This window comes from Mchenga conophoros, linkage group LG6 (genome assembly GCF_057382185.1).
Source record: "Mchenga conophoros isolate Kocher_MC1m ecotype Shallow Benthic linkage group LG6, M_conophoros_male_GT1.1, whole genome shotgun sequence".
NCBI classification, from domain to species: domain Eukaryota; kingdom Metazoa; phylum Chordata; class Actinopteri; order Cichliformes; family Cichlidae; genus Mchenga; species Mchenga conophoros.
Window position 1 is genome coordinate 27,950,812 of NC_140531.1, and position 20,789 is coordinate 27,971,600.

At 38.7% G+C, this 20,789-nt stretch overlaps 1 protein-coding gene across 1 annotated transcript; it reads right to left on the minus strand.

The window, feature by feature from the left end:
* Positions 1 to 1,769: 1,769 nt before the first annotated feature.
* Positions 1,770 to 6,300, minus strand: LOC146572816 (uncharacterized). Its single transcript, XM_085278507.1, has 6 exons — positions 6,234 to 6,300; positions 5,798 to 6,151; positions 5,127 to 5,519; positions 4,017 to 4,124; positions 3,425 to 3,457; positions 1,770 to 2,253 (listed from the first exon to the last, which is right to left on the minus strand). Exons 1-6 carry the CDS (start codon positions 6,298 to 6,300, stop codon positions 2,210 to 2,212), a joined length of 999 nt encoding a protein of 332 aa, XP_085134633.1. The 3' UTR covers positions 1,770 to 2,209.
* Between the last annotated feature and the right edge of the window lie 14,489 nt (positions 6,301 to 20,789).

Sequence of the window (20,789 nt, forward strand, 5' to 3'; positions counted from 1 at the left end):
ACTTAATAGTTACTATATACAGTAATGGACTTCTATTCCTTTTACATCAGATTAAAACTTTGGGTGTCAGATAATTATTTATTAAAAGCTCGACATTTTAAATGAGAATAAGAAAGAAAAGTATGTCTTTGTGCCCCCTTTTCCCTGTTAATGCCCTATCGGCCCCCCTGGCTAAACTTTGCTAGATCCGCCCCTGCACAGTTACCAGCCGTCAGCTACGTAGAAAAAGATCCTCGAGTAGAAAGTAATATTAAATACATTCTAACAACAGCTGATCAAGCTTAAACGTGCTGCTGTTGTTCAGCCGCTGGTTTCCTCTTTCTGGTGCAAAATGGGCCAAAAGCAAACTAGAGACACGGACTCGCGACAGAAAAGCCGATCAGCTGATCGTTAAGCAGTTTCATGATTGAAGTAGCAGCGAGAAGAGGCAGTCGCTTGTTAAGCTTAACGCAGGAATGCTTTACAAACATTCAGAGATGGACTTACACACTTGCTTTACTTCTCTCGGGGATAACTTTGTCGGAGATGAAATGCCGGGTTGCTAGCGAAGCTCCAAATGCTATCCAGACCACCGACAGGTCCCGCATGCCACAGCCGCTCTATCTCGTGATGCATACTGCGCCGACGTGCTAACGTTCTGAGGTGAGTTACGGCGTGTTGCAAGTTTTGTGAGGTGCTTTCGTGATATTTAATGGATCGGATTACATTTTTTTATTTTTCTCCGATATCCGATCCAGTAATTTAGGTCAGTATCGGACCGATACCGATACGTAATATCGGATCGGTCCATCTCTAGTTGACATCAGCTCACCGTACTCAGATTTGGGATTTTCCTCTGGCTTAATTTTGTTAGCCATGTTGCGCACCTGTTCCTCCTTTACGTATAAAACACAACAAGAAGCTAAAACTCATAACCAATAGCTGAAGAAATCTTTTTTTTCCCCAGGCTGCTGTAACCAGGGAATGACGCGGCATGCGCGCCTCCATGGTTGACCAAAGATTGTTTATTAATAAGAGGGCTCGCTCTGCATAGCTTATAGTAACCCGGTCTTTAAGTCTGACGACATTAGCCGATTCCGGGTCCAAACTCTGCTTCAGCTCCCAAAGTCAAACAAACACTGCGGTATCACTTAGCATTACAAACTGTCTAAATTATTTCATCTTTAATAAAATGGTCAGTGTGGCTGCTCTACCAGGTGTACCAATTAAGTTCAAAATCCAGGCATCCGTGAAAACAGAACTCATGAAATTTAACGTAATGGGAAGTTAGCCTGGCGTTAGCTTGCTAGCTTCCAGCTAAACATAATATACCATGTTCTGACTGATGGATTTCTGAAAAAATCATCAGAAAAGTTTGCAAAAAGACCCCAACACTTACCCGTACTTTCTGTTTAGTGCGCCAGCGTCAGGTAAATAACACCCCAATGTAATCACCTGAGGTGCAGGAAAATCTAAACACCTGTGCCACCAGAACAAATAAACAAAACATAAACATTCAATTTGGCTCTTACAATACTGGCCCCTAATTATTCTTCTTCAAATCATAATTACAAAATAATCAAGTCTTACAACTTTTGCTGGTTTATAAAGAATTCCAATTACCCTGTAGTGCAAAATTGACCAGTACCACTACTTATAACACCACGGTTCACCATCTGTGAAGTTAATAACCCATAAGTAAAAAAAGTAAGCCACTTGGAGATGATTAAGTAATTCAAGTTTGTTAAAGTTCTCTGCTTCCTGCAAAAGACAGACTTTATTTATAGCTCTATTTAAGAACAAATCCTTTTTTGTCCTGAATTGTCTCTTCAATTTTTCCAGTTATCCAGGAATTCCATTGTGCTGAACCATCAACAATGAACACAATGTGTCCTGGCATGAAGTTTCGTCTTGGATTGCACCATTTCTGTCTTTGTTGCAGTTGTGGAAGATATTCCTTAATCCACATTTCCAGAATAAATCCAACATATATTGGACTTATTTCCATGTGCGGTGAGCATATATGTCATCTTTCTGAAAACATCCTGGTGGTAGTAATGGTGCAGTCTTAAGAAGCAACAGGTGGTTCTGGGTAAGTGCTTCAAGGTCATTTGGATTTGTAGAAGCCTTTGTGGGACGAGCATTCAAAAAGCTTCAGCTTCACATAAAGCAGTCCTGAGACCCTCTTCATCAAGACTTTGTACATTTAAGGTGGAATTGAGAATTTTTCTCACAGATCCTGTCTTTCCCATACACCTCCATGAAGGGAGCGAGCTGGGGGATGGAAAGTCCATTTAATGCCCTTTTGGAGAAGTGTACATCATATAACAGTAAGGCCAACATTTCTTGACTGCTCTGTCAAGCCACAGTTCAAACATACAGTTCCATCAGTTATTCAGGCTTTAGACAGTTCTACGTATTCCGTATCATTGTCTAAGTGACGTTAATATATATTTTGTAAAGCATTATAAAACCATAAAAAGATCATTGTATGTCTGTATGTGTTGGGAACAACAGATTTACACACATACCACATAACAACGTGGTGCTATCCCCAAAATATATAATAAACATGAGAAGTGGAAGTGAGAATAAATGCTGTTTAACTGCAAATAAATGCTGTTTAACTGCAAAGCAATACAATTACTGTATGGACAACACATGATTGTGTTATATGTACACAAACATTTCCTCAGTCAACCAAGTGAAATCAGAAGTCTTCACTTTCTAGTCTGGTGTGATTGTTTGTAAATGACTTGGCTGTAACGGTTCCCTGCCTCGTTGATCTTGGCTTGATTCAAAGATGGGTTTTTTTAAGCTCAAGACTTTATTCTTTATATACAGAGTTTAAGTGAATAAAGGTCTTATGGGTTGTCTGCTAAATCGCAGTAATACAGGGTATGTTTGGTTATACACTGTGTTTGCAATAGGTAAATACAAATAGCGCAAATAGCGAATAAGGAAGTGTTGCATTAAATTGATACAGTATAATCATCTGGTGTGTGGTGCCTCCTGCTGAGAGACAAAGAAACAGCATTAGGGCATTAGACTTTTGATATGTATTTGTCTTATACATATTTTGATGCATGTTGGTATTCTTATCAGTATATGGTGGCCTGTAAACATGTGAGAAGTGCAATCTACAGAAAGATTTAACATCACAATCTGAATGATGTCTTAAAACCAAGTGTTAAATACAGACAGATTACTGTGATGTACATACCTGCCTACAGATTCACTTCAGGTCTGTAAACTGGAATGATTTAAAACACTGTTTAAGATTTTACTTATATAGACGTTCAGGACATACAAGCACAGACGGATATCCTGCTGTAAGTGTCTCAAACAGAAGTCTTGGCCTTTTGAAAACTGGAAATGTTCAGTGTGATACTGGAGGAAGGAAGTAGAAGAGCAGTAAATCCAGTATATCCAAAGATTTACGTACCCGTACGAGGTTCAGTAGAGCACTTCTGGACCTCTGTCAAAAAGAGAAAAAAAAAGTTACAAGACAGTATTTGGTAAAAAAAAAAAATTACTGTAGATATCTATACTTGTATTTTATCACCTGTATGAGACAGCTTATGATGCCTATTAAGAAAAATTATTGAAAAAGTAACCTGATTAAACTTGATTAAAGTTTACAGTAGCCTCATTTAATCCAATAAAATAACAAAAGGAGTGCATTTTCCCATCCTGAAAAAAAGGTGTTACAGGTTTTTCATCTTCACTTTAGCATTTGCCTGTAAGAATTTTCCTTCATGAGTAGCAACATTAACAGCTGAATAATGTGTTGATTAGTGGCATTTCTCAATGTTACAGTGGATACATCTAGCGAGCACCTTGTGGTAAGTTAAATTGTAAAGGAGTTTTTAAACAGTGGGTCTTGATTCTCAGAAAAACTAAAATATTAAATATGTTCAAACATCAACAATTCTGGATAGTTACATTTATTTTCTATATGTGATTCTTCTTAAAAAGACAGTTCATTTAAACAGGTGTAATCCATCAGATAAGAGAAACGAGGAACGCGTACTCACGTTGAGCTCTCCATCTGTAGAACAACAGCACACACAGCAATCCTACCATCAGTGAACCAGTTACCACCAGACGGACAACTATTTTGCAGATCTCTATTGGCTCTGGACCTTGTCCAACAACAGAAAAAAATAGTGAGCTAATCTCTAAAATTAGGAAACACAAGAATACATGATAATTGTTGGTCTTTTAGTTCTCCCTGTTATAATATACTAAACTACATTCAATGTCTCTTTACCTGTCAGAGGGGAATGTACAAATTGAGCATTTCCTTTATTTTGAAACAATAATCATGTAGAAGTAGAGAGTAAAGAAGAAACAAAATGGCAGGCATTACTTGCAGTATTGTGACGGATAATAGGATTGTGAGGAGAGTGCCTGGGATAGTTAATGAACGGGTGGGGGAATTTTCTATAAAACAACAAGCATTAGCCAGTCTGGTCTGGCCTTTAACACCAGACTGTTTTAAGTGTTCAATACGATGTTGGTCAGAAACATCTGTTTTATTTTTTTAGACGTAAAAAAGAGAATTGAAATACAATTTATATTTTTTTAAATGTGTAAACCCTTTACTGTTTTTCCCCCCTAGTTGTATATTGGTTTCTCTTCTTCTTACTTTTGCACCTTTGTGGTCCAGCTAGCCGATTTCACTGTGCAAGAAACTGCACAATGACAATAAAAAGCTCTAAGTCTATTAGAGTTTATTGTTCAATACAATCTGATGTGACACAAATACAAACTTATTCTACAGATGAATTCTCATATTTGATTGTATATCCCAGCAAATATCCCCTATCAGAGCCCTGGGCCATGCACTGGAGGCACTGTGGGGAGCCCCACAAGAACTCCTCACTGTAGCTACTCTTCATGAGCTCCCCATAGGTTTCTGTCATTAACTGTGGATGTCCACAGAATTCCCTCTTGGGAGCCCCAAAGGGCAAAACTGCTTTGGACCCTGTATGTGCACACTCACTTGAGATCCACATAGAATGTGTGGATTTGCCCTGCTCACACAGCTGAACACACCTACCAGCTGTGGGCATGGGCATCTTTGCTGGGAATATGATATAAAGTATCACGTGTGGTGCATAATTTTGTGTAATAAAGTATACCTGAAGGAGGTGTTAGTCTTGGTGGTGCTGGCATTTCAAATATGATCTCATCCTCTTTGACTCCACTGGCATTTAACACAACACAGGTATACCTCTGGAAAGTGGATCCTCTAAACAAATGGAGTCTGCCTGTGAGTTGAAACAAACCATCGTCTGACTGTGTCACCTCCATTTCAGAGCTTCCTGTCCAGTCATGTTTCTCTTCATCAAACCAGTGAATTGTTCCCTGTGGGTAGCCTCCACGAGACTCACAGATCAGGGTACTGTCTGTATTTGGGACAATTTTCTCAGGGATGGAGTATACAGTCAAGATACTGTATCTGGCTGCAGAGACAAAATGGGAAGCACAATCACTGAGCTGAACATTGCACCTTGACATTAATAAAATAACATCTTTAAAAGATGTGATTATTATAATAGCTGATATGTAAAAGCTGTCAGCAGTAATTTTCTCAGGTGTAGTGTGCTGTATTTGGCTAAAGAAATAAAAACGTAATTACAAAGATGAAGACTGCACTTTGTTTTTAATTAAATAAAATAAGAATAATAATAATAATAATATGTAATAGCCATAGTCCTTTATATGTGATAAAAAATGTAATTCAATTTCTTATTTAAAATCTTGATTGAATAAGTCTGTGCTAAAATGTTGTAATATATGTCAGTTTTACCTTGGACTTCAAGGTTAGTGACTATGCTGTCATCACCACTATCTGTAATCACCATGCACTTGTAATCTCCATCATCTGCCACTGCAGTGTTGGTGATGAGCAGAGATACATTCATGTTCTTCTCGTCCCATGATGGTTCAGCAAACCTGTAGCCTCTCTTTGGCTGGTCCAATTTCCCTCTATTAAAACCCAACACGAGATCACCTTCGTCTTCTGGAGAGGTCAGTTTTTTCCAAGCAACCATACGAATATTTGGATCAGTTACAAACTGTCCTGTTTTAACGACACACTCCAGCAGTGACTGTTGGCCATAGTGTCCTACATTTTTAGTTTTGCATTCCACTTTTATAAAATCTGTAGAAACAGAAAGTAAAATTAGATGTGACGTTACATGAGTAGAGAGCACACTAAGTTCTCAGATTATGAATAAACTTACCATCAATCTTAACTGCACTGATGCAGAGGACAATGAAAATGAATAAAGGAGTGCCACCGTAGGCCATGATTATTTACCTGAAATGACAGTTAAAATTAACAGGCTCAGTTTGCAACTGTTTTACATCAAAGGGATCTGCTTTTTTTTTTCCATCCATCCATTCGCTTATCCTTTTCAGGGTCGCGGGGGGCGCTGGAGCCTATCCCAGCTGTCATAGGGCGAGAGGCGGGGTACACCCTGGACAGGTCGCCAGTCTGTCGCAGGGCCAACACACAGGGACAGACAACCATTCACACTCACTCGCACATTCACACCTAGTGGCAATTTGGATTATCCAATTAACCTATCCCCACAAGGTGCATGTCTTTGGATGGTGGGAGGAAGCCGGAGTACCTGGAGGGAACCCACGCAAACACGGGGAGGACATGCAAACTCCACACAGAAAGACCCCGGCCTGATGGTGGAATTGAACTCAGGACCTTCTTGCTATGCGGCAACAGTGCTAACCACCGTGCCACCGTGACGTTTTTTTTTGGTTTTTTTTACAAATTAAACAACAGGGTGCAAACTGCATTTAAGTGATTCAAAGTAAAAGCTACTTTTCCTACTCTCTTATCCAAGAGAAGTGAGAGTGTGTAGCTCTACATATTGGATTTGGCAGAATTTTGTATCTAATGGTGCATCATGTCCTTCTTGATGTAATCCCCAAGTTATTTATGGGGCAGGGATAGCTCAGTAGGTAAAGTGGTCGCCCCATGATCGGAAGGTCGGCGGTTCGAATCCACTTAACGGCTACCCTGAGGTACCCCTGAGCAAGGTACCGTCCCTACACACTGCTCCCCGGGCGCCTGCTTAGTGGGCTGCCCACTGCTTCACTGAGTGAATGGGTCAAATGCAGAGAAAAACAAGTAATTTCCCCATGGGGATCAATAAAGTATCCATTATTATTATGTGTCCTCTTGCACTCAAACCAGGGAAAATTGTGTGTAAGCATACATTTAAACAATATTGATGCTTCTGGTGAAACAGAAAAACTGTTAAATGACTCTCTAACTATGCTAGCACTCCTCTTTATGCTTGTGTCACTTCCACACTTGCTCTTTCACTAACCTCACCTCCCATCTTGCCCATCTTTTAAGCAGAATGAGCAGATGTGGATAATTTCTTTGATTAAACCTGGTCAGGTCAAACCTGTCATCATAATATGTATGGACTCAGAAACAGAAACCTAAGAGTAAGTGAAAGTTCTCATAATGTTCCCCTGCCACTGAGAGTATACCTCTATTTCTCTGGTAAACTTTTTCAAGCGGCTAGCCAAGGCTGTGAGTCTTTGCTTTGCAGTTTCCAAGGCCTCAGGTATGGACAGCTTGCTGTACTTCTTTCTGCAGCTCCCATAGCTGGCTAACCTCCCTCTGTTCTACCTTGAGTTTGACCTCTGGTCTCCTTCTCCATGGAGGGTACTGCTCCTTGTGGCTGTTCAACTTGTAACCAAGCATCTCACTGTTCACTGCTGCCATAGTGTAGATCAGCTGGGTAGTCTTGGTATTGGTCGTGGTCCATAGTGCTGCATACACATCATCTAAGGCATAGGTGTCAAACTCTGGCCCGCGGGCCAAATTTGGCCCGCAGCCTAATTACATTTGGCCCGCGAAGCCATACCAAATTACTATTAGAGCTGGCCTACTGGTATTATACAGCTAATATATATATTGTTTAGTATTAAGCTTTGCTTGTTCCATATTCAGTTTTTCAGCAAAACGTGTTTGAGTCCATAAGAAAAGATTCATTCTTATATCTGGAGGAATAAATATATTTCAATAAATATTAACATTAGCCCGCGACTTTGTTCCAGTTTTGAATTTTGGCCCACTGTGTATTTGAGTTTGACACCCCTGATCTAAGGGTACTTCACGTAGCCTTGGTAACCAGCTACGAAGTATCCAGGTTTCAAGACCTGGATACTTCGTCCTGGCTCCCCCTTGCCATAGCATTTGTGTTGTACCTTGTCGATCTCTAGCCGTTCCTTCTTCTGAATTTTGGAACGCTGAGCTACTAGTTGTTTCAACGTCAGTAGTGTGGTATCGTGTCTACAGCAGTGACAACATATACTGACTTTTTTTTAAACCACAGAACACACACACACACACATATATATATATATACACACACACACACACACAGGAAAGACAGCGAGCACGGTTTCCTGAATGATTTAATATGAAGTGATGATGTGTTTATTAGAAAGAGCCCTTAATTTATATGTGTAGATAGTTTGTGTCTGTTTAATTTGTTTTTTGGGTTTTGTTTTTTTTTTCAGTTTTGCAAAATTCCAAACACCACAGAGTAGTGGTCATCCCCACACTAACAGGGTAAGTGGTGTGTATATGTTTTGTTTTGTTTTTAACAAAATCTATTAAATCATTAAATCTGTGAGCTTTAACATAGCACATTCAATCTCAGAGATTAAAAAAGGTAAACATGGAATCATGTAATAAACTACATGATTCCAGCTAAGTTGGAATCTAAAGACAAGGAACTGATGTTGTGCTGAAGTAAAGTAAGTAAAACCTTATGAGTTATTTTTTTCATGTGATTATCTCATAGAGTTGAGAACATGATGACACCTATGTTTAAATTCTGTAGAAAAGCATTTTCATAATTTTAAAGAAAATAGGTTTAGTGATAAGGATAACAGTGCCCATGCAGTTATATCCATTAGAGGGCACTATAAGTATGAACATGTCCTAAAACATGTACAAGAACATGTGCTTCACTTACTCTTACTCTTCACTTACTCTCTTAGGAATACCAAAGAGTAAGGCAAGACACAGAAAACAAGATCGTTGGCTATTTTAAGAAGGTGGTAGTGCAAGCTGGTATGAAAAAAGTTTCAGATTTACAGTGTTGTGCAAAGTTCTGAGGCAACTCATGAGTGACGTTTACACCTGACGGCATGTCCGTGTGGGTGCCGTCGGGTGCTGAAAGCAGACATCTCACATTATGAAGCAACAACTTTAGTCAGTTTCCAAAATTCACTGAACCAGAAAAAGAAGACCAGAAAAATCAATTCAAGATTTCATCAATCGTTATCGCATTATTCAAACTAAAATCAATGCAATTTTTAAAACCCACCCTTACTGACTAAATATCAGGTTTTTGGAAGTACTCTGTGAGACACATACCAAACATTAAAATTATATTAATTTAAACCACAGGGTCATTATGTAAACAAGGAAATCAAACACAAAATAAACTCTTAAATATATAAATATGAAAAGTACATGTAAGAAAAGTAAATGGACATACTACCTGAATGTCTGCAGCAGTGACAACATATACTGACTTGTTTTTTTAAACCACAGAGTATATAAATACACACAGAGACAGGAAAGACAGCGAGCACAGTTTCCTGAATGAACCCTTTAAGACCTACCATAGAACCAAGTTCGCCAGAGCTTATATTATATTTTTACATGCTGTGGAGCCATTTTTGGGAGCATTTCAAGTTGCTATACATCAATACAACCATTATAGCCCAAACTTTAATAATATGTCTGCATTAGGTGCATAGTAATTACATAAATTGCAAAAAAGTGCAATAAACTACAAAAAAATTGAAAATCGTTTTTGTTTTTTTAACATATATTTCTAGTTAGAGAAATTTAAGAGGCTTATCCCTCAAAACTGTAAATACAAAAAAGTTACACAAACTAGTTTCCCACCACAGGAAATTTATTTTGAGTGTCTTCATAGTTTTATTTTTGAAATACACCAATTTTTATATACTGCAGGAAAAACGAAAATAAATATTATAGTGCAAATTTGCAAAATAACAGCATATGCATCAAAATAAACTATTTCCAGCAGTGCAATATGAGTCCTAAGCATCCCAGAAACGACACAGAAAGTCATAAACTCAAACATAACTTTTTAAAACACATAACAAGTAAAACACAAGCTCATAAGGGCCCGATCGTAAAAAACTACATTTCCGCAAAATGACGTCACTTCCGGTTTCGGGCAGGTCATGCGGTCATGTGATAGTTCGCGCTGATGGACATAGGAAGTGTTACAAACAGCTGATGGATCGGCGAAGCGTGTTTCTGGAATATCATGTTTTTGTTGCTGCAAGTGATTTTTATGCAGTTTTTGCAAAGCTATATGTGGAAGGAAACTGTGACCTAGGACAAGCTGATGGCATAAGATGTAAGTACAACTCCTCCAGTTTCATATGCAAAAAAAAATTATTGTGCTAGCTTAAGTGGTTGCAGAGCTACCGGGATTTAAAAATAGTTACGCAAAACAGAGCGTGCCCGCTCCGATCGGCTGTAAAGGGTTAAAATGAAGTGATGATGTGTTTCATCATGCAAGACAAAAGAGTTATATTACTTTTGGCTGTAACCAAATGACACAAAGTTTAGCTGTAAGCACTGTGGAAGTCAGCATAAGCCGAGAAATCCTAAAAAGAACGGAAGGAATTTTATTAGAAAGAGCCAGAAAGGGACTTATTTACCTGGACGATTGAGCACGCATCAAGAAGTGCCCATGTAGTTATATCCATTAGAGGGCACTCTAAGTATGAACATGTCCTTAAGCAAGTACAAGAACATGTACTTCACTTACTCTTAGATAAGTGAAGGAAGAGAAAACAAGACTGTTGGCTATTTTAAAAAAGTGGTAGTGCAAGCTGGTATGAAAGGAGTTTATGTCTAATCATTGTCAGAGACAAGACAGATACAATGAAATGTGTAGATGAGGAAAAAAGATGATTAAATGATTTAAATTTTTTTTTAAAAAGGAAATGACTAAAATGTGTCAAACAATATAAAAGCAAAAACACAAGAATCAGATCACCATCAATTATTTTAATTCATGTCATTCATTCACATTATGAATTACGTAGAGTGCAACATGGATAATAATAAGGCCAAAGAAGTGAGGCTATTTTAGTTAATCTTTTAATTTACATAGCTTTAAGATCAGAGTTACAGTACTGTGCTGAGTTCTGCATCAGTCTTTTTTTATATTTTGCTAAGATACATATATATGTATATGGAAATACAGTAAACAAAGCAAAAAAAAATGTTTAAACATTTCTATCGATCTTGAAAGTTATTTTTGGTATGACCACTTTTACTCTTCAACACAGCCTGAAATCTCAGTAAGAAGTAGAATTGTTAAGTGATATCAATAATGGAATCGGAATTGCTAAATTCTTATTTATTCCCATCCCTTGATATAACAGTTCAGTATGTGCATCTGGAATCTGGTGCTTCCTGCAGAGGGGGGGGGGGGGCATTACAGAGAGATATTAAAAATGTATATGCCTACTATTACAAGTGTCTTACAGAGTAATAATGGAAACATTAATAAAACAAAATGTTATTTTTACACACCTGTTTCATCTTCTGATTCAGTTGTAGGAATCACACACTGATCAGTAGGGATGGGTATCGTTTAGGTTTTATCCGATACCAGTACCAAACCGGTACTTTTGAAACAGTGCCGGTGCTTAAACGGTGCTCGAACCGGTGCTTAAAGAATGGAGAGCACACACTTTGTCCAAAAACCTCTCATGTTTAGCTGTTCTTTTTGTAAAAAGATAACAATGTTAGCCTTTTCTGCAGCTATAGGGCATATATGGTATCACTCTTGGCTGGAAGCAGTGCTTAAACAATGGAGAAAAACCACAAACTTTAATCAAAAACCTCTCATGTTTAGCTGTTTCCCTCTTTTTCTTTGGTCATTTTAGCCTTTTTGGCCAGGGTGAAGGGAGCATCTGCCATCAAACAAGAAGACAGCCGCATGTAACTACGACGGTGTTTGCTAGTTCACCTTACATGCATTAATTTAATAACGTGGTTAGCCTACTCAATGTAAATTACACACAGACAACATTAAGCTAGTCACACAGAGAAGAACGGCTGCTAACTCCGGGTCCGATAACAGACACGACACACGAAGTAGATGTGCTCGGTGTGAGGTCTCGCAGCAAGCTATCAAATACGGCGCATTTCTCGGCTTTTAAAAAAACGCTATGCGTCGCCAGGTGTTTCATCAGATTCGAGGTGTTACCTCCTTTGCACAGTATCACCTTAAAGCACTTGTTGCAGGCTGCTGAGTTTGCATCTTTTGCTGTGGAGTACAGCCAGACTTTTGACCGCTTCGCCTTGGGCATTTTTAATCTGTAGCTCTGCTCTAAAAGAACGTACGTACCTGGGCCTGCCTACTACCCTTGGAAAGGTAAAATGATTGGCTAGAATTCAAAGTGTGTGACATCTCAGGGAAAAAAAGCACCGAAATGTGCACTGCTTTTCGGTCTGGTTACTACCGTTTATGTCAGAACCATAATGGCACCGGATACCGGTACCCATCCCTACTGATCAGCTTTAAAGATTTATAACACTATGTAAGTGTTTACCATAGGGAGATGTAAAAACCATGAAAAAACAAGTTCATGACATGCAAAGTGACTGGATACCCACTGTAAGTGTCTGAAATGGAGCCAGATGACCTTTAAGTGTTCATGATATGTGACCAAAACAAAATGTTTTCCCAAGATCAAGAAAGTGGATGTCCAGTGTGAAACTTTACTTTCTGAAAGGACAAATCAGAAGAAACAGTAAAGTTTGTTGCACAAATGGCTTGTTAGTCCATAGTGTCAATCGTTGGTAATGAGCAGCATGTAAAGCTGGTGAATTTAGGGGCTAAATTCCAAACACTTATTTCAAGAAGGTCAAAAAGATTTGAGATCATAAATCTTTCACTTGTGAGTTTAGCTATATATCTCAAAGTGTTACTGAACTAGTCAAACATTTCATGATGTAAAACTGTTCTGAAAATCAAATCAAGCAAAAGACTTTAAATAATTTAAATTACTTGTAGACGGATAAACCCAAACACTGGTGTTGAGATCTGTTTGTTTTTTGTTGTTATTCTATAGGTTTAGTTTTGTTTATTATTGTTGGCTTAATTTTGTTCATGCGTTTATCGTTCTGCGTTGAATAATAGTCATTTTCTGTCTTGAGCTCATTGCAGAGGTGGCTCTCGGGTGTTGTTGTGTATAACTGTATAATTGAAACCATGCTGGTCATGGCACCAACATGAGGAGCCATGGGTGAACACGGCTGGTGGGGAAAATCACCAGGCTGAAGAAAAAAGGAGAATTTCTGCAGGTTTGCTGCAGGTTTAGTCTTTGTGGAAGCAAAAACTCATGTGTGGCAGGAGTTCAGGGAGGGAGGGTAAAGGGCTTTAAGCCTTAAAGGAGTTCTCGGAATTTGTCTGGTGACTTCAAAAGGGAAAATCAGCGCTTGGCTCAGGCCTTGTTTGGTCAGGGAGGAGAAGTGCTGAGTGGGGATATTGCCCATTGTATATGGGAACACCTTGCTTAGCCTTATGCCAAAACAACCAGATTTCAGATAAGTGATGGATGGATGGATGAATTGTTAAAACATCAGTAGTTCTACATGTGGTTTTGTCTGTCAGTAGATGCAGTTCATTTAATGACATACAACGCATCAATTCATTTTAACCAAAACAAAGAACAAGTGATCTGTACTCACATTGAAATCACCTTCTATAGGAGGGTATAATGGACATACAACTGTTCTGAAATCAAGATTGACTTTGCTGTTGCTAACTTTGTATGTCATTGTTGAAATCAATAAAACAAAGTTGGAAAAAGAAAAAAAACAGAAATCACCTTCTATAGAACAGCAGTGCAACCAACCATTCTACGATCAACAATCCAAAGCCTGTTAGGATGCCTGGGTCGTTGACCCAGGGTTTTTGAGTTTATTATATTATTTATATTTTCTAGTCTTTGGTTTCTTTGAGTTCTGTCTTATGGTTTATGTCTCTGTCTTCTTTAGTTGCTCTGTCTCCCCTATCACCTGTATCCCCCTGTCTAGTTCACGTCTCTGTGTATCCTTAGTTCCTATATCCCTGTGTTCAGTCAGTGTTTGTGTCTGCCCTGGTCCCACATCTCTGTTCCCTCTGTAGTGCCTGCATGTGTCTGTGTTATGTTTCCTGTTTTACTTTGAAAGTCCATGTCTGATGTTAATGTGTCTGGTTTTGCTTCCCCTTGTCTCGTTAGGCCTGATTTGTCCCAGCTGTGTTTCCCTCCTGTTACCCATTCCCTGATTGCTCCCTCTGTGTATTTAAGCCCTGTGTTTCTTAGTGTCTGCGTCGCGATCTACCGTTTATTTTGCTGTGTGTTTTGTCAATCTGCCGGTGTTAGTTTATTTTTGACCTTTTTCTAGTTATGTTATGTTTGAGTTCAGCATTAAAGCTGTTTTGGTTTAAGTTTCTCTCTGGAGTCTGCATCTTGGGTCCTATCCCTGTCCGCACACAGCCGTCACCTAACAAAGCCAACCAGAAAAGCAACTACTCTGGGTGTGTCTGTGGGTTTTAAACATTTAAAGGAAAGACACATGGACTGCTAACTCTGAAAGGAAATAAAGTGTGATTTAAGTCACTCATTAACTCACAATAATACATGAACTCAGGAGACTCAACAGAAACTCACCTCAGCTGCCACCCCATGTGGGAGTGAAGGTAGGTAATGGAGCAGGGCTTGTCTCTGGCTGGATTTCTACCTCTTGGGCAAGATCCTGCAGCCCATCTGTGTCAATATGCTGGCATTCAGTTTGACTATCTCGAGATAAACCTTTTAACTCAACTTTAAAGCTATTCTACAGTTGAATTATGAATTATGGCATTTGATTGTTCAAATCCTTAACCAATACATGTCTATGCAACATGTTTCAAATTTAACTTAAAGCATGGTCTTGAATTTAACTGTGGCTGAAATTATTGAACAGTATTTCATTGTATTACTGAACATTGCGTTGTCTATTATATTGGACACAAAATCCCACTGTCTCTGAAATGTGTTATCAGTGCTGTTCTCCTGTAATGCTCGATTGTCAGAGACATTTGACGATGTCACGGTTTATTGCTGACACAGATCAAGCGCATGGAGTGGCCAGTGGAAAAATGGTTATGGAATACTGTATGTATAAGTAGAAAATATTTAAATGTTTCTTTCAACTATTTAGTAGCTCATAAACCTAAATATAAAGGCAAATAACACAAAAAAATCTGATCGTAACCCTGCACTGTAACAACATACCTTGCAGAAATAACTCTGATCAGAAATATAATGCTGAAATACTACATTGACACTACTAATATGAATAATATGAATACTAGCATGTAAATACCATTGAATACTAATGTGAAAACTAATATGAATACTAATACTGAAACACAGTACACACAAAGTTAACTTATAGTTCCATGCCAGCATCAGTCCGACTCTGCCGGAAAATCCAATAAACTTGCTGCAGCTCCGTTACCTACAGACTGAGCAATCAGTTGCCAAGCAGGGGAACATATGACAGCCAGGGCTTTATAGCAGTGTCAATAAACTGAACATGAAACCTTAAAAAGATGTGGGTTGGACTGGTAATCTGGGATACCCACTGGTGGACTGACGGGTCAATATCATTTGCCAGTAATCATACAGGCTTAAAGCCTGTTTGAAGAGGCACTCTGCACTGGTGGAGAATATGTGCAGATATTTAAATGGACTAAAAAATACCAGGACATGTCCCAGCCCAGACCTGGTGATAGCGATAGTAGCTGACATGTAATAAGAAGTTGTCACCAATCAAACTTCATTTCATCTGAAGTTGTTAAAAGGTTTAATTTCTTGTATAAATTATTCATTTAAAAAGATAATTAGTCTGTGCTAAAACCTTGTAAAATGTTTCAGTTTTACCTTGAACTTTAAGGGTGGTGACCGCTTTGTCATCACCGCTGTCTGTGATCACCATGCAATTGTAAAGTCCTTCGTCTGCTACTGAGGTTTTGGCGATGAGCAGAGATACATTCATGTTTTTCTCGTCCCAGGATGGATCAGCAAACCTGTAGCCTGGCTTTTTCTCTAATTTCCCTTTGACAAAAGCCACTAAGGGAAGGCCGTCTTCATCTTTTGGAGAGGCCAGTTTTTTCCAACTGACCACACGTATAATTGGATCATGTACGTCTTTTGTTGTCCGGATGATACACTCTAACAGTGACTGTTGGCCGTGGAATCCCACATTTTCAGTTTTGCATTCCACATTTATAAAACCTGTAGAAAAAGACAGATGGGGTGACATGAGCAGGACACACCTTTCATGCTTGTTCTCAAATAATGAAAGAACTTACAACCACTCTTGACTGCAGTGACACAGAGGGCAGTGAAACTGAAAACAAGGATGCCACTAGAAGCCATGTTTCTTTACCTGAAATAATAGTTTAAAAAGTAACAGTTATCATATGGTGATAAGTTCACATCTGTTTTGATGTACAGAGATCTGCCCCTATGAATCAAACTGAAGGGTGAAAAATTACTTTTGATGTTTTGTGTCCTGGGATTTGGAGAGATGGAGATAAATCTATTATAGTTAATTAATACTATCTTTTGAAGACTAGTAAAGGTCTAACAAATGCAAGTGCATAAACACACACACACGCACGCACGCACGCACGCGCACACACACACACACACACACACACACACACACACACACACACACACACACACACAAAGAATATAAGGAATTCTAACTTTATTCCTGGACTCTACCTGTTTGCTGCTACCTCAGATTTCCTGATCCCTTCTAAACATCACAGGTTTCATTGCAAGCTCTGAAAATATGTTTCAGTAACTTCATTCAGCTATTGCCTGAAATTTAGCTGATTCGCTTGGTTATCAGGAGCAAATGTTTTTATGCATGTAACACAATGTAAAACTTCGCTTTGAGGTTAGTGTGAATGCACCACCAGCCATTTTCACACCTTGAAACCATGAAATGTGCAAAATGAGTTTGTCTTTCATGAAAGAGAAAGACTGTTTGAACAGAGGGTGTAAATATATAATAAGATAGACATCTGTCCATCAGAAAGATGTCACTGATTAAATATCAGGTTATGGAGCTACTATGTGAGACACATGTCAAACATTAAAATGACATTAATTTAAACCACAGGGCCAGTATGTGAACAAGGAAGTCAAACAAAGAGGCACGCTTTAAAAAATCCCTGTTGGCTGGTCTTGTGAGGATTACAAGTACACTACATTTAAAAAGTACATGTAAGAAAAGTAAATGGACATACTACCAGAGAGATATCGTAGCTGCAGCAGTGTCAACATATACTGGCTCTTTTTTCAAACCACAGAGTATATATACACAGAGACAGGAAAGACAGCGAGCACGACTTCCTGTATGGTTTGTGTAATGGAAATGTCTTTTTGTTTTATAATATTGGTTACTTGTTTTGTAATATCTCTTTTGGGTCATTTAAAGGGTACACATGTGGAAGAGCATTGAATTTTAACTTTATTGCACACACAGCTACGCCTCTGAGAAAGCGGGTGACACCCCGTGTGGGGGAATCCCACAGGTTGTGAAGCCTCTTGATCATGTATATGAGGATGGGAGAAGAGGCAAGGAGCAGTCTCTAGATGACCCTGTAAGAGGAGACAGGGGACTGTAAAATCTCCCCTGTTTCTATAGAGGGTCAAAGGTGTAAAAAACAGGGGGCGCCAGTGAGCACCGAATAGAGTAGACGTGTTTCTGTGGAGCTCTTTATACTCTCTTTACATCTTGGACTTTTATTGCTTTATACTTCACTACTCCCAGTTTTACTGAAGAATACTTATGCCAAAATGTTTGTGCCTCTATTCTAAGCTCATGAAAAAAAACAACAACATTTGCAATGGGATGGCTGTAGCTCAGGAGGCAGGGTGCTCAAGTAGAGTAGAAAAGCACTATGTAAGAGTTAGTCTGTTTACCAACTACATTACTGCTAGATTGACCCCCGATAATCAAAGTCTTCAATATTTTTTAGCTTGAAGATAAGTATGACAAAGTCATTTAAATGTTTGATTCTGATATTCCCTCATGACAGAGAAGAGTCATCTATAAAAGATGCATTGAAACCATAGTTCTGTGTAAAGGTCTTGGTAGCAGTTGTTTAACTCGCTCTGTAGTCTGTTGGTATGAAACACAAGCAAGACGATGAACAAAATGGATTGTGACAAACATTTAGATGATTGGCTTTTAGTTGCTTTCTGAGTTTTGTGTTTGCTTTTTCCTCTGTCAGCTCGGCTCTATGGAGATCCAAGTCATCTTCTTCAGGCAAGAAACTCAACTGACTGGTTCGGTGGAGTCAACAGCTTGAATGCTAAGGACATCGCCACCCGAATCTTTGAAGAGTTAACATTGTCATATCCGTGGATCATCATGTGTGAACTTAAGCTCTGAAATACTTTATCACATGTTCTGTCTTAATAAGAAAACCAACAGAATACATTCACTGACAATCATTCTTCTTAACATGCGAATATATGAGTATTTTAGTATACTTGTCAGTGATTTCAGATAATGTGTTTGTTATCAAAAAGGTCCCAAGCTATTATCTAAAACATGTGGTTATCAGCATATATTTACCATCCTCTTCATAAGGAACACCTGCACAGTGTAATTAAATTCAATAAGAACCTTGACACGAATTCTGCTTTTACATGATCTCTGCATTTCCTTTTTGCCATGTAGGTTAATAATTTGGAGTAAATATTAAGAGCATTTTTCAGTGCAAATACTCTACTGCCCTCACAATAACCTCAGCAGCCAATATAAAATGTTACCTATTGGACAGTGCTAGCGAAAAAGTAAATGGTACCAGTAGAAATTGTGGCAGAGGCTTTGTATGAGATTGCATAAGTTGGATACATGTGAATGAATATAACATCTTTGTTATGGCTTCATTTTCTCTTTAAAATTGATGCTGTAATGTCTTATAAATGTCCTAACTGTCCCTCCATCCTGTCCACCTGTCCTGTCTCAGTGGTTTGGTGAAAGCCAAGCTTGTCAGTCTGTTGTATGCGCTGCTGTTGGGGTGCTTATCTTTGGAGTGTCGGCCGCTGGGGCTTATGGTAAATACTCACCTGGATACTCACATGTGTTTAAATCAGCCACACAGAGATGCAGGGATGTCTGGATGCAAAGAGGAACTAGTTATTTTATCTCTTGAAATATAAACTGTCATGGTCCTAGGTCTTTTAACCCAGTGTTTTGAGTTTCTTGTGTTTTTTGTCATTTTGTATTATGTTAGTTTACTGTGTTATTCTAGGGTTGATTCTGTAGTCCCTTGGTTATTCTGTTTAGCTTTTGTTTATTAGATTCCCTTTTGTGTCTTTGCTCTCTGTGTTTCCCTGTGGGCGTCTGTATTTATTTAATTGTGTGAGTTCTTGTGCCGTGTTTCTCCTTGTGTTTTATTACGTCATGTTTATCTATGTTCCCCAGCTCGTCATGTCCTCTCTCTCCCTCGTGCTCCTCCGTGTTCTCTCTCCCCCTCCAGTCAGCATCTCCGTGTACTTCCCGTATAACTATGATATTCTCCCATCAGTCACATGGCGTTTGCTCTTCCCCTTTCTCGTTATGACTATTTATATCAGCTGTGTTCCCCGTGTGCTCACATGTCCCTCGTTATCTTTCTGTGTATTTATGTCAGGGTCTCCCTCAGTTTGGTATCACGCCCTCCCTCATGGCTGTGTGTCTCTCTCTATGCTTCCACAAGTGTATTATTAGTAGAACTTTCCCAGTTTAGTTTTGTATCGCCTTTCATCCAGCAAATAAAGCTCAGATGTTTTGAGTTCATGTTCTGCCTCAGTGACTCTGCTTTTGTGTCCCATTCCTGCTTGCACACAGCAGATCATGACACAAAGTGAGTGGAGTTAAATGAAATAATTTTGTCTTCAGATTTTTTTTTTCCAGGAATATGGCACTGCTCTTGGGAATATCAAAACTACAAAGAAAACTCTGCTGCCATCGCTACAATTGGATTGACCACAATTTTCCAGAGTTATCTGGAAGTCCAAGAGACATTCTGTCAGTGCCATTATAATGCTATATAGTTCCAATCTTTGCTTGCTTTCTCAGTCTCGTCTTCTTAATGTACTCAGAGGTTGAGAGAGAGAGAGAGAGAGCTGTGTGTGCATTAATAAGCTAATTGGGTCAAATGCTGGATATAAAAGTAAATAATATAGATCTGGAAATGATATATCTACACTAGAAAATAAAGCTCCCTTCTTTATGCACAGCAGCTATACTGTGGTATTTTACAAATAGGAGTAAAGAGGAAATGAGATTTAGGAAATGGAAATAAACAAGAACCTTCACAGACAAATAAACAAGGACAATATTGGCACATATTGTGTGTACTGAAATCTCTGCATCTAAAACTAAATGCAATAAAACGATTGTTGGCATGTAGGAATTGCATGTCATGTTTACAACATCTCTTGATTAATGACATTGTAAAACAGAAGTAGTTACATAGATTAATAATACACATGATGAAATATTTAATAGCATAATAGCAGTTTTCACAGTTCCAAAACTGTTGGTTTTTAAACAACAATTAACTTTAAGGTCCTCCAGCTTGTAGAGATGTTGCATCCAAATAATCCGTTCCTGCATGACTACATTAGGTAATGCATCA